This window comes from Xenopus tropicalis, chromosome 4 (genome assembly GCF_000004195.4).
Source record: "Xenopus tropicalis strain Nigerian chromosome 4, UCB_Xtro_10.0, whole genome shotgun sequence".
NCBI lineage: Eukaryota > Metazoa > Chordata > Amphibia > Anura > Pipidae > Xenopus > Xenopus tropicalis.
This window is the reverse complement of record NC_030680.2, coordinates 42,739,697-42,754,862: the sequence shown is the minus strand read 5'-3', so window position 1 is coordinate 42,754,862 and position 15,166 is coordinate 42,739,697. Positions and strand designations below refer to the sequence as shown.

The 15,166-nt window shown below is 38.4% G+C and overlaps 1 protein-coding gene and 1 long non-coding RNA gene across 5 annotated transcripts in view; one reads left to right on the top strand and one right to left on the bottom strand.

Annotated features, from left to right (window-relative positions):
* The window catches only part of lpcat2 (lysophosphatidylcholine acyltransferase 2), an 80,286-nt gene extending 70,971 nt beyond the window's left edge, over positions 1–9,315 (bottom strand). The window contains exon 1 of one of the 4 annotated variants that reach the window (XM_012960473.3): positions 8,818–9,315. In XM_012960473.3, coding sequence (XP_012815927.2) covers positions 8,818–8,877 — 60 coding nt within the window. In that variant the 5' untranslated portion in view covers positions 8,878–9,315. 4 annotated transcript variants of the gene reach the window in all.
* A 1,014-nt stretch (positions 9,316–10,329) lies between these two features.
* LOC101731219 lies at positions 10,330–14,618 on the top strand. The gene is made up of 4 exons (XR_208504.4): positions 10,330–10,758; positions 13,323–13,392; positions 13,481–13,516; positions 14,295–14,618. It is a non-coding gene; the product is annotated as an uncharacterized LOC101731219 (long non-coding RNA).
* The last annotated feature ends 548 nt before the right edge of the window (positions 14,619–15,166 follow it).

The window sequence follows — 15,166 nt, the reverse complement described above, 5'->3', positions numbered from 1 at the left end:
ATAGGACATTGTAGGATTGGGTATCACTACTCAGGAAAGGTAACTGGCCAAAGAGCTCAATTGTTTAAGTACAAATCACAGTAAATCAGCCTGAGGAGCAGTATCACACAAAACAAATCACTGCAATTTATCTACTTAAAAAGTAGAATGTTATGGCATCTTGGCTCAATATAGTTAGCTAATGCTGCACTTATTAGCAGGTGATTAGCATCATATTCCTCAGTGCAGCAAAACTACAACTCTGAGCTGAGGCTGAGCCAATATTGGATGCTATTCCAGCTCCTAAAAAATTAGCTTCTTTTAGTCAACGAGCATTGGTCAACTGGTAACTTAGTAACTAAGCTGCATCAATCCATATTGGTGGCAAATCAGTCCTATTGAATTATATGATTTTTAGCAGACAAGGTATGGTAACAAAAATTACAGAGAAATCCCTTATGTGAAAACCCCAGGTGCCAAAATGTTAGGCACCCCCCCCCCCCCCAGTGATTGTTATCGCTTAAAGCCGGGGTGTAGGTGTTCCAAGTTTACCTAATCTTCATCAGGTAGACACCCTATGCTAGAGTGTGTGCTAGAGTGTGATCCTATTCTAAATAAGGATGGCAGGAAAGGGTTGCATATCTTTGATGAAGGACTAAACTAGGGAATAAGGATTAAGGTTTTTTGGGGTGTACAGTTCCAACAATTTGCTGCCTGCCCTACGTGCTATTCCTGTTCTCATGTAAAGACCTTACAGAGTATTATATGATTTTCAGTCTTTTCAAACATGATTCATCTGAATGAAGACTAATGAAACAAATAATTTTTGACTGAGGGAGTGGCACCAAAAAAAGTTAACTGGTTGTTGTAGCTGCAACTGATTCCCTGTTGTAAATCCTAAAGTTGCAACATGGGAAATGTAGTCTTCCTCTAATGAAAACAAAAAGAATGAAATAGTAGCAACAAGGTTTTAGTGTATTTTCTAGCCTTCCTTGCTGATCCTGGCTTAAAACAACATTTTACTGTTGTAATGTTCTCTCGGATGTTACAAGATGTTATAATGTAATCACTTCACAGTACTCCAGCAGTGCCAAATGTTAGGCACCCCCCAGTGACTTAAATCGGTTACCTTTTACCCCGGGCTGGTACTCCTGTGAGAAGAAAACCCCATCAGCCCGGGGTACTTGCGATCGAGTGTCTCCTCTTTCTTCTTCTGTCTTACATAGTAACATAGTAAGTTGGGTTGAAAAAAGACATACGTCCATCACGTTCAACCATATATATAACCTGCCTAACTTCTAGTTGATCCAGAGGAAGGCAAAAAACCCCATCTGAATCCTCTCTAATTTGCCGCAGAGGGGAAAAAATTCCTTCCTGACTCCAAGATGGCAATCGGACCAGTCCCAGGATCAAGTTATACTAAGAGCTATCTCCCATAACCCTGTATTCCCTCACTTGCTAAGAATCCATCCAGCCCCTTCTTAAAGCTATATAATGTATCAGACAGCACAACTGATTCGGGGAGGGAATTCCACAACTTCACAGCTCTCACAGTAAAAAATCCTATTTAAATGGAACCTCCCTTCTTCTAAACGGAATGGGTGCCCTCGTGTCCGTTGGAAGGACCTACTGGTAAATAAAACATTAGAAAGGTTATTATATGATCCCCTTATATATTTATACATAGTTGCTTGCTCATGCGCAGTAGAGTGAAAAGTCTAACTTTAACAAAGAAGTCGGCTTTTTTCACTCGACTGTGAATGCGCCGGCCCAGGGATTCCGAAGACAGAAGAAATAAGGAAGAGGAGACACTCGCAGGTACCCTGGGCTGGTGCAGTTTTCTTCTCACAGGAGCACCAGACGGGGTAAAAGGTCAGCGATTAAAGTCACTGGGGGTGCCTAACATTTGGCACCCCCCAGTGATTTTTATCTTTCTTTGTGTTAGGCACAGCCACTGGGTGACACCTGTCAGCATTAGAGCTCTTAGGAGGGGGTGCAGATCGTTTTATAATATAGAAGTTTCAATAAGTAATTTGACACGTGATTTTGAATCAATTGCAACTGAAGACATTACTAAGCACTGCTCATACCTTTCTATCCACATTCAACGATCATGTGAAATCCCCATAGAATAAACAAAAACCTGTAAACATGGAATCTCCGTCACCCGGAACCTTAGTCAGTGACATCATTCTTACTTTGGCAGCAGGTAAAAGGTTAAAAAAATTATTTGACATGTTACTCATGGCTCTTGTGTATTATAAGGCAATCAAATTTCAGAATTCTGTGGCCATGTTTTTTTAATATAAACATTCAGAGAAGACCAGTTTGCAATGAAATTCTTCACTGCAAATTATATATATTTGCTGCCCAAACATTGTTCACATACTGTAGCTCTGAATAACATGTACTCACATGCACGGCTCCCATCATTACATAAGAAAACCATCCAGCAGTCCGGGCAAACAGCTTCCTCCTTGCATAACTTCTCTAACCTTCCCCTCCCCCCCATGTGCTATTAACCGCTTTATCTCGCCTGCTGTTCCACTAATTCAAGTGGCATAATGCAATTACTGATCTCTTGCAAGTGCTTTGTAGATAATATCTGTTGTTGACAGGATGAATCATACAAGTTGGATGTTGTCATGTGTCAAAATATAATTGGATTGATAGAAAAATCTGATGTGTAAACTACATTACATGAAACATTTGCCATCTGACGCGACATGCTTGTGGGATGCGAATGCTGCCTCCGCATCTGACAAGTTAAAAACTGATGGTGTCTAAAAGACCAGAGAGGCAACGCCTTACGCCTTTCTCTATTGCCCCTCATTTATACAGCACTGATTACTCTATTGCCCCTCATTTATACAGCACTGATTAACACAGTCAGTGCTGCATTAGTGAAGGAAGCGGCTATTTGCAAAATGTACCACACATTTTTTTTTTTCATTTTTGTTTTCACTTCCTTTACACAGTATACAATAGTTGCACACAATTTAGAACAATTACAATCCTGAAAAGCAATACATTTTCATCAACCCTTATATATGACTAATTACATCTGCTAAACATGTAAAAAAAAACCTCCCCTCAAAATTGTTATTTTTTTATGAATTCTTTGCCTCCTTCTTTTATTACATATCAGACAGACAATCAGCTTATCTAGCATTCACTAGTAGACTAAAGCTGGCCATACACGTGGCGATCTGACGATCAGATCCGCCACACACCATTCAGGGCTGAATCGGCAGGTAAGGAGGTAGAAACAATAGGATTTCTACCTCCTTCTGCCGATTCAGCGCTGAAGGGAGATTTTGGTCAGGCCCCTTCTATGGCGCCCGATCAAAATTTTCAAACTGGTCCGATCGGCGAGTCGGCCGATATCAGCAGCTTCCTGCGATATCGGTCGACTCGCCGACATACCATACACGCACCGAATATCGTACGAAACAAGGTTTCGTACGATATTATCGGTGTGTGTATGGCCACCTTTAAGGTATGAAGATCCAAATTACACAAAGGTCCCTTATCTGGAAAATCCCAAGCTGCAAGCATTCTGCATAACAGGTCCCATACCTGTACAGGATTCTTCAACCAACACAGAATAAACCAATTTAAAGGGGACCTGTCACCTTAAGAAATTATACAAAATATGTTCTATTGTGTTTGACAAGCAAAATAAAATTCACTTATACTATAATAAATATAAATCTTTTTTCCTTCAGTCTTCCTACACAATCACAGCAAGCAGGCAGGTGCCATTGTTATTAAGACAAGCTTTGCATCATGCTAAAATCTTTTTCTAGTTTATGTGATAGAATGCAGGACCAGATGCCCAGGCCCATGCTCTGGCTATACAATTAGATGGTGAGGGGGGGGGGGAGTGAGTGCCTAAGGCACTTGGTGGGGAAGGTAATATATGATTGACAGTTGGGATTTTTAAATTCCTTTATAATGGGATGTGTTAATAATAAAAGGAATTTGAGTTTCATATTTATTTATAAAAAGCTGTATAATAAGTCCTTTTAGGTCTGGGTGACAAGTCCCCTGTAAAGGCACATCTCAGGAGCAAGTCTCACTGGAAGTTGCTTCTGTTTAGAAATGTAATCGATTACCTTCTACAAATATACTACCACTTTGCAACAATTCCAGATAAAATGAAAAGTCTGCTTTCTAGGGTAAGCATCATTCTTAGATGAGTACATCTTGGCCAGTTTAGTACCAGTTAATACATTTTAAATTGATTGATTTGTCATAAAGAGAAAATAATCTCCTCCAGTGAGGGCCAGAAGTAGTGGCACCCGAAATACATAAAATAAAGTGAGAGACATTTGGTAGTGACACAACAAATACATTAAATGCAGTGTGAGCCAGTCGGAACTTTAGCCCCAAATACATTAAATACAATGAGAGGCAATCATTTCTGAGGCCCCAGACCAAATGAATTCAGAAATCATTTCTTTTTTTGCTGCTCTCCTTTTTCCATACTGTAATTTTGTTTAGTCACTACTTACCTTGACTTATGCCTGGGGTTAATGGAGTGCTTACCCAGTTTTGTAGTAATCCTACTGATATATCTAAGTAATTATGGTAAGAAATTAGCTGAGCACGGTGCTGAGCACAAAGCTTTACTTTTCCCTTAGGCTTCATATTTTGCTGAGAATGCCCTGGTCATTTGTGTACATAACAGTGTATGGAAGGGCAGTGCTGTACAATAAATAGGTGTATATATTAAACATTTTTATTGATGCAGTGACAGTAAACATACATGCCCTTGATAAAAGATTATCGGTCAGATTCAATTTGATTAGAAAATCTTATCACTTAATTCAATTCCAGAGTTTCCTGTAGAGCTAGATGCAATGTAATGTGAAAAATCTATCTCACATGAAAACTCTATTGAAGACTATAGGTGAAAACTGGAACTACATAGAGAGAAAGTTTTTTCTCCTCAAATTGAACCTTTTCCATAAGTAACTGAATCTGCCCCTATGTATTATTAGTGCTTGCACCATATATACAGTACATGGTGTAAAAGCCACAAATTGAGGTCACCAAAAAAGCCTTTTTGGATTCTCCTAAATCCAAAATTGCCAAATATGTCTTTCTGTTGCAGCCTACCAGACCCAATAAGCTTTCCTACAGTTTCAGTAAAATTTCTGAAATTTGCGTCAAAGCTTATAGTGAGCAACATCTTATCATCCACTTTCCAAGATCAAACATCCTATATATGTATGCCAGGAGTCTACTGAATAGTTTTATACCCAACTATGCATCCAGAAATGCTAGTTTAATAGCACAGATACAGCCTAATGATTCAAAGCCATCTATACAAATTTGCAGAAAACTTGTTTCAATTATTTTAGAGCTCATCAGTGCAAGATATTGGGACATGGCTTATAAGGGTGCAGAACTTGGAGAGCAGTGAAGCCAAGGTACCATCATGCTTAGGGTGAAAAAGGGTAAAGTCCATCATTTTTTATTTTAAGGTAGTCCTATGTGTGTAGTATGAGGCATGTAAGTACAATTCCTTTTTTAAATAGGCTTTACACTGCATGTCTTGCATTGCAAAGTGTTTTTTGGCCCTTTATAGCCTTTCTCACCCTAACCTTGATTGTTTATTTACATCTTATCTCCAACATGTTATTATTTTTCAAGATTAAACATCCTAAATATGAATGCCGGGGGTTAACTGAACAAGTTGATGCCAATGTGCATAGGTTTAGCCAAATATATAGTATGTAGAGATCTCAAAATATACCTTGTGCATACTATTTACAAGGCTTACATTTTAACTAGTTCAAAAACTCATTTCTTGTTTTATGTGTGGTAAAAGCTGCAAAAAGTGTGGTGACCACATATTTCTGGAAAGTACATTCTCCTGAATCCAAATATAAATATGTCTTTCTATTCCAAACTACCAAACTGCAAAGCTTTCCTAAATGTTGCAGTTTTGGTGATATTTCTAAAAGTTGCACAAAAACTTCCATTTTATAGCATCTAATCTCACAAATCCGTATGTGCTAAAATCAAACAACCTGAAAACGAATTTCAGTGGTCTACTGAACAGTTTGATGCACATACTGAAGTATATGGCATGTAGACGCACCAATATGCAAATAATGCATACAGATATTCATGTTTAACCCTGCATGCAAGAGTCCAATAACCTCTGGAAACCATATATATTTGTAATATCCAAAATTGATGAAGTCCTCTTTCTACTTAGCAGTTTTCATGAAATTTCTAAAAATCACATCTAAAGTTTCCATTTAAGGGTGAAGACACACGGAGCTACTAGTAGCAGCTACTTGTTGTAGCTACTAAAATAAACAATGCTGATCATTTACTGATAATTGACTCTATGGGGCACATTCATCAAAGTAAGACAGGTCCAAATACGATTTTTGTTTTTAAAGGTTACAACTTTTGCGTATTTTTTGCGACTTTTTCGTATATTTGCTCGACTTTTTGAACTTTGCAACAAAAAGCGCAACAAAAACGCATTTAATACAATTTCTTTGTATCGTGCTTTTTAAAGTATGAAAAATTCCTACTTTGATAAATCTGCCCCATGTGTGTTTTAGTAGAGGCAATTCTCAGTATTGTCTATGGCAAGGTATTTTCTGGACTTTAGTAGCTGTAAAAAAGAAGCTGCTACTAGTAGCTCAGTGTGTCTTTACCCTAACAGAATGTTATCAACAGATTTTTATGTACCAAGAACAAACATCCTGAACATCTTAATGTCCAGTGTACATATGCTTACCCAAGTATATGGCGATTTAACTGCAGACAATTGTAAAAAACATGTTTCTCCAGCAGAGTGCACAGCTAGAGTACAGTTTCTATGGAAATCATAACTGCTGTATAGTAGTACTTCCCCCAGGTGCAAGCAGACCTTGGGAATAGGGGTTGCTTTCAGGAGGCACTGTGCATGCTAGGCCACCTACAATATTTTTTCCAGGGGGGGCCCAGTGCTAACGTAGTTACACCACTGGTTATTAAGGGGGCCATTTACTAACACACATTTTTTTTTTTCAATTCGGCTTTTTTAGCGCTAAAAGAGATTTACTATGTGTAAAAATGGCTAAAGATCTGCCAAGATGGAAGTCAACGGCAGATGTCCCTTCCTTGCCGGAGCATTCTTTTTCTTTTAAACTAAAGCTGGCCATACACGCACCAATAATATCGTACGAAACCATCGCTGATATCGGTCGTCTTGCCGATCGGGTGGGTTAAAAGATATTGATCAGGTGCCATAGAAGGTGCCTGAGCAAAACCTGCCTTCTGAGCTGAATCGGCAGAAGGAGGTAGAAATCCTATTGTTTCTACCTCCATATCTGCTGTTTCAGCCCTGAAGGTTAGTGGCCGATGTGGAACGATCTTTCGTGCGACCGATGGTGCGTGGCCACCTTTAGTTTGGTTTGGACTTTTTCGAAAAAGTAGAGGTTTCTGTGCGAAAATTCTAAAAATTCAGAGTTATGCAACATGCAGTTAATCACAGTACTGATACCATTTAAAGCTTACACAAGAGTAAGCCATCAAAGCAGCCAGACAGGTGGGGGGCCACACAGAGGGGGGTCGCGCGGGCCGCCAGTTGGACAGCACTGCTCCATTCCATGAACTTTACAGTGCACATGTGCTGTTTGCAGATGTAAATGTCACTGATGATGTGTGAGAGGGAAAATGGGCACTGGGTGAAAGCTGCTACTTGTTTTAGGAAAATATACATTTTAAAAATCCAAAATGGGCAAATAAATCTTTATACTCCAGGCTACCAAAAACAAAGCAATACTAAAACACAAGAAAAAAAGCATATTACGGAATAAAAATACAATAGAATCACAATAATAAAAAAAAACTTAAGCAAATCAATGAAATAACAAAATGTGTAGTTAGTCTAAATTACTGATACTCTAGGTAGCGTCATAATAAGTTTTTAAAGACCCTCAAAGCAAGAATCAAATAATAGAAAAAAGCACTTGTGTGTTTGTGTATGCATGTGTGTACGCTTCTAAAACTTGTGCGACTGTGTATATGTGAAGGTGCAAATGTGTGCAAAAGAAAAAAAGGCTTAATATTTTTTGTGTGTAAATGTGTGTCTTACCATTTTTTGTAGTTGGAGGGCCACTGGCAGCCATGGAACGTCCCACTGGACAGAGGCAGAACAGGGGTCTGCACAGAAAGGCCTAAATAGCAGACACATTTATTCTCATTCTAATGCTCATGCTAGGGCATTTTCTGCACTTGGCACACTTCTTATATGCTCTTGGAAGTTAGCTTTTACCAGTCAGGGGATACATGCTTGGCAGGCAAGGTGTTAAGGGATCCTTGACAAAAATGTTAAACCATAAAGGCTAGGGTTGCACATGGTAAATACACTGGTGGAAAAAACGTCATTCTGCCTCTCTAGCATGCACTGATAGGAAGGGCATCCACAAGACCACATCGGTTGGATTTTAGCAGGGAAAAAGTGATAGCATGCATATTCATGAAAATCTGTATCATGTGTGAACTGCAGATGTATGACATATCTGTCAGTGCATACTAAACGTAAGTTAGAAGGCACCAGTTTTCGTAAATGGTGTATTTACTTATTTACCAATTTATTAGAGCTAAAACAATATAAGTCCAAAAACTTAAGTTGGCCTTACAGAGTGCATGCACCAAGTACAAACACAGATTTTTTTCTCTCAATGTAAACAGTGAGACAGAGCTAGTATACACAGGATCTCAGGAACCTTTCACTGCATGATACGCTCCTTATAGCATATTGTGCTTATGTATGTTTGTTGTCCAAACATAAAGTATCCAACATGAATACATTCTACTTACTTTAAATGCCATCGTTACAGACGAAAACAATTCAGCAGTCTGTGAAACAAGCTTCCTCATTCCAAAATTTCTCCACCCTTCCCCTCCCCCATATCCGGGTAAACCCTAATTAAAGATTAAGAAACTAGAAATGCTAGTTTTGATCTCCTGCAGCTGCAAAGGCTCTAAAAATTATATCTAACAGTTAACTGTGCATCACGGTTAGTTAACTAATTACTAATTTCTGCTTTAATTTTAAGAACAGTAACACCAAAAAAAAAGTCTTATAAAGTAATATAAATATAATGTACTGTTGTGCAGCACTAGTAAAACTTGTGTTTGCTTCTAAAACACTACTATAATTTATATAAATATGCGGCCTTGCAAAGCTGAAAAAGGAGAAAAGGCACAGGATACAGAGCAGATAACAGATAAGCGTTTAGAATACAATGGGATATCTCTTATGTAGCTTGTGCAATTTGCCCCAATTTTAGCTTAAAGAGATTCTGTCATGCTTTTTATGGTATGCTTTTTATTTCTAAATTACACTGTTTACATAGCAAATAATTCACTCTACCATTTCAAATTGTATTCTTGAACCAACAAATGTATTTTTTTGTTGTAATATTGGTGTGTAGGCAGCCATCTCAGTGCATTGTGCCTGAGTTTTTTAGAAGAAGCCCGCACTTCACATTAGAACTGCTTTGAGATAACCTATTGTTTCTTCTGCTCCTATGTAGCTGGAGGAGTCCCAAGCCGGGCTTGGATTTCTAACTATTGAGTGATATTCTGATATCTACTGGGAGCTACTATCTTGCTGCCTTCCTATTGTTCTGCTGATCAGCTGCTGGGGGAGAAAGGGAGGGGAGTGATTTCACTCCAACTTGCAGTTCAGCTGTAAAGTGTGACTGAAGTTTATCAGAGCACAGGTCACATGGTTGTGGCACCCTGGAAACTGAAGAAAATGACTAGCCCCATGGCAAATTCAAAATTCAAAATAAAAAAAATCTGTTTTTGAAAAATGGATTTCACTGCAGGATTCTGCTGGATTAGCATTATTAAATGAAAAAAACATGTTTTCTCATGACAGTATTCCTTTAAATTGCTGCGCCCATGGCAACACAACAGCTTATTTATATAAATTATAGCAGTTTTTCTGATGCAAACAATTTTATTTTTTGGTGTTACTCTACCTTTATCTGCTAAGCATGTATGTGTTACGTGCTTATTAGAAAAAGCTCTAAGTGCCAAGCAGGCTTAATTGTATTTCATTTTTGTGATTTTATTGCAGTTTTAGACTTGCATTGTTGTTTGTTGTATTTCTTTTAGCATAGCTTTGCTGTTTGGTTGTTTGGTGTAGAAAGACGTCTTCACCTGTTTCGGATTTGTCAGAATGTGTTCTTTCCAAAAATATATGTTTTTTTTCTAGGGGTCTCTGTACAGGGGCTTTTATGGCACATAATATGTAGTTGGGGGCTTTGTTTGCAGAAGCTGAGTTGGCAGTTGAAAAAATTCTTATGCGCTACTTTTATTTGGGATCTGTATGTAGCCATTCTGCTAACATGGCTATTAAATAGCCTCCCACAGAAAGAAGGAAGATTCCTGCCACCAATAGGAGAGCAGCTTTCAGACTGAGGAGTTTGTAGCCAGTGAGAGAAAGACTTACTTCAGAGAGAGGAGAACTTTCTGGAGCTGTGAGGGGAAGCTCTGGAAGGAGAGAAACGCAGGGGTGTATCCAAGACAGAGCCATGCACAGAGCTGGGCTGTATGTGAGGTGGAATCCTTTTCTCCAGAGTGACCAGTGACTGCCTGCTATCTGAAGAGTTGTTTTACAGACCACTCCACATGGTGACTGCTTCTTCGGCCTGACACCTGGAGAAACTGCAAGGAAACTACTTTATTACTGCAGTGTGAAGGAAGCTGAGGCAGCAGTGATCGGCTGATAGTGGATCCAGTCTATTGGTATGCTTTATCCTCTGCCTATATTGCTGCCCCTGCAGACTCACAGGCCCAGTTTTCAGTGAGTGATTCCTGTGGATTACCAATACTGTTTTATGTGCCTTGTGGATTACAAATACTAATATATATGAGCTCCAACTGCCGGCCTTGCTGCTTATACTAACACTGGCCAGTGTTCAGGGAACTTGATTTAAACATAATCTTAATCTGAGTTGATTATATCAGTCTGTTTATATAGGTCTGTTATTTCAACAATTTATTGTCATTTTCTATTCTATTCCTTTGCAACCAATGTTTGTTATTGCATTGTTGATGTAACTGTGTGTTCAGATTGTAAGGTTTGATATAATATCCTATGTTCTCATATTCATATAATCATATATTCATATATGCATGTATTTTGATACTTTTTTTTTTTTTCAATTCTTTATTTAAAATTTTGCAATATGGGGAAGGGATACAGAAAGGAAAAGGGGAGGGTAGGGGGGGGGAAATTGCATGTTTGTACTTAACATTGTTTGTCAACGAAGGTACTCAAGCAATTCTGTCATCAAGTCATACCTAGATTTTCACATGTAAATTCAAGTAACTATACCTTATACTCTTTACTTCTATTGTTCTTTATGTGGATGGCTGTCTTTGAAGTACGAGTCAAAGTGACCTTAGATATTCTAACCAAGGGGTCCAGATGTTCCTGTATTGATAACTGTTATTGTGTATCATATGGGTTATTTCTTCCATTTGGCGTATGTCTTCAGTATTTGCTAACCATTCCGTGAATGAAGGGGGGTCTATAGATTTCCATTTTCTAGGGATAAGCGCCTTTGCTGATTGTAGTAAGTGAAGGGTGAGGGGATCTGAGATAATAACATTTTTCTTTAGATAGATATTAAGTAAAATAAGAGCGGGGTCTCCAATATCCATATCATATTTCATGATTTGAGTTATTGCGTTTAGTACCTTTGACCAGTATTCATGTAGTGCTGGACAGGTCAGCCAAATATGTGTATGAGTACCTCTAGGACTGTTACATCTCCAACATAAATCAGAGCTATTGGGGTACATTTTACTTAATCTTACCGGTGTATAATGCCACCTTGTTACCAATTTGAAGACCGCCTCGTTTGTTCTAGAGGCTCTAGAAGCTTTGTGCATGACTCTAAAAACTCTTTCCCATGTTTTGTCCGGTATACTAACGGCCAGTTCCTGTTCCCATGCTTTACAAAATGGTCTAGGTGGTACAGGCATAGCATTCAATAGGTATCTATACGCTTTGGAGAGTGGTTTGTCTATCTCTAATGGTTCATTCAATAATCGTTCCCATGGGGTTAGCTGTCTGTTCCAGTGTTGGGATTGATTAACTTGTAAAAAATGGTGAAGTTGGTTGTAATTCCAACTATCCCTTGGATGGGAACCCCACTTTTTTTGAATGTCCGCCAATGGGATCATTCTGTTATCTTTGACAAAGTCTCTAATTTTAGTTTGTTTATTGTCCCATAGTGCCCATCTATCGAATGAGCCTTTGTCCATGCCCGGGGTAAAATTGGGATTTTGTGTAAGGGGCTGTAAAACATAGGGGGTACTAGTAAGCTTGTAGCTTTCCTTATTTCTATGCCAGATCGTTAGTGTTGCATGTATCAAAGGGTGTTGCTTTGCCTCTTTTAAGATAAGCCCATTATCTGACCACAGTGCATTCTCTAAGGGTAGTGGTAGGAACTGTTGTTCCAGTGTGCACCAGTCTTTTTTTTTTTTGTGGTTTTCGATTCTAGGATGCGGTCCAAATGCGTGGAAATATAAAAAAGATGGGTGACAGGGAGGCCTCGTCCTCCTTCTTCTTTGGGTAGAGTAAGAAACTTATGTTTGAGTCTGGGATTTTTCCCAGCCCATATAAACCTGGAAATTAGAGATTTAATTGTGGTGAAAAAGGAATGAGGTAGGTGGATTGGGAGAACTTGGTAAAGATACAATATTCTAGGCATGATCATCATTTTAGTTGCTTGGATCTTCCCAAACCAAGAGAGTTGGAGTTTATTCCAGTTACTCGTAATTTTTTGTAGGTTGGAGATTAAGGGAAGGTAATTATCTTGATATGCCTTGTCCAGATCTGATTGTATTTTGACCCCGAGATATTTAATACATGGGTCTGCCCATTTGAATGGGAAGCTTTGTTTTAGGTTTGAAGCGGTTGTTTCTGGAATATTTATATTTAAAATCTCTGATTTAGAGTAGTTTACCTTAAAATTGGATAGGTCGCCAAATACTTTCATAAGAGAAATCGTGTTAGGTAGGGAAATAATAGGTTTGGTAATAAATAGCAAGAGATCGTCAGCAAAGGCTGCACATTTGTATTCTTTAGAAGCGATTATAATACCTGAAATATTCGGATTGTTTCTAATGTGGGCCAGAAGCGTTTCCATTACTAGGACAAATAGGGTGGGGGAGAGAGGGGAGCCTTGCCTTGCGCCGTTGTGTATGTATACTTTGGGAGATAAAATGCCATTCACTCTGATTCTAGCTGAGGGTTTTTCATATAGAGCTAATATTCTATGCCTGCTTGCTTTTCCCAGGCCTATTCCTGCTAGGGTCCTATCTAGGAAGTCCCAGGATACCCTGTCAAAGGCTTTTTCTGCATCTGTGGTAAGTATTAGGGAGGAGATATGTTTCTTTTGTGCTTGCCTTATCAAGGAGATCACTTTAGTTGTATTATCTTTCCCTTCCCTTCCAGGTACAAACCCTGCCTGATCTGTATGTATTAAATCTGGTAAGTGTTCTTTTATTCTGTTTCCTAGAATTTTTGCGTATATTTTCAGATCTATGTTAATTAAGGATATGGGTCTGTAGCTGGAGCATAATTGGGGGTCTTTCCCTTGTTTGTGTATTATAGTGATATGGGCCTCTTGGGCTTGTGGATGGAAACCTCTTGTTTCTGATATAGAGTTGAAGTATGTTAAGAGAAGGGGAGAAAGTAAAGCTTTATAATTCTTATAAAAAATGGCAGGGTATCCGTCTGGTCCTGGGCTTTTGCCTGTAGGGAGGGATTCTATGCATTTTTCTATTTCGCTCACGGAGAAGGGGGCGTCTATCTGTTGGGATTGGTCAGGGGATAGTTTCTTAAGGTTGGCTTCTTTAATAAAGTTATCGATTTTATCTATGTGGTCTTTATGTGTTTTCCCTGGTTTTAATTTATAGAGGGACTGGTAATATTCCTGAAAGGTGCTTGCAATACCCTTTGTATCATGTAACAGTTCGTTATTATTATTTCTGATTGCATTTATTTGAGTCAATGGTTGTATTCGTTTAAGTATTTGTGCAAAATGTTTATTACATTTGTCACCTAGTTCGTAAAATCTTTGCTTGGATCTCACATATGATTTTCGTATCTTTTCATTAAGTATTGTTTTCAGTTGAAGTCTTTTGCTTTCTAGTGTTGCTAAGGTGTTTTGAGCTAGGGTCTTTTTATGTACTTGTTCTAATGAGGTTATGTTGCTTATTAATGTACTTATTTCTTTATCTTTTTCTTTTTTCATATTACTGCTTAGCGCTATCAGGTGGCCTCTTAGTACACATTTCAGTGTTTCCCAGAGCGTCGCCGGAGATACTTCTTCTGAAGAATTGTTTTGAATTATTTGGGTAATTAAAGACTGAATTTCTTTTTTGGTGGAGTCCCTATGAAGTAAAGAATCATTCAATCGCCAATTATATTCGTGCTTGGAGGTCTGTGGGATCCTGAATCTTATTCTGACCGGTGCGTGATCTGATGTGTGAAAATTGCCAATATCTGCCAAAGTAAATAAGTGTAACCATCTTTGGGATGTAAATATGTAATCTATTCTTGAATAAACTGCAAAGGTTTTTGAAAAGTGTGTGTAGTCTCTTTTTTTGGGGTTTATTGCCCTCCAAACATCTATCAACTGTAAGTCAGCAAGGAGTTTTTTGGCTTCTTTAAGACCTTTATATGATATATTACTCTTTTTTGATGATGAATCTACTAGTGGATTCAGTACCATATTAAAGTCTCCTCCTAATATTATTGAGCCTTTGCTAAAATTTTCGAGTATTTTCAGGAATTGTTTTAGGTAAGGGATCTGTCCTGAATTTGGAACATACACATTTGCAACAGTACACATTTGATCCACCAGTTTTCCCTTAATTAGAAGGAATCGCCCTTCATTATCAGATAGTGTGTCCGTATGTATAAAAGGTAGGTCCTTGTGTATTAGGGTGAGTACCCCGGTAGCTTTCTTTATGGGGTTGTTACTCATATACACCTGGGGGTATGTCTTAATTGCTATTTTTGGGGTATGTTTTTCCTTAAAGTGGGTTTCTTGGAGCATCACTATCATTGCTTTACTTTTCATACATTCACGCAGTATTTGGGCCCTTTTGACCGGCTCGTTTATACCATTAACAT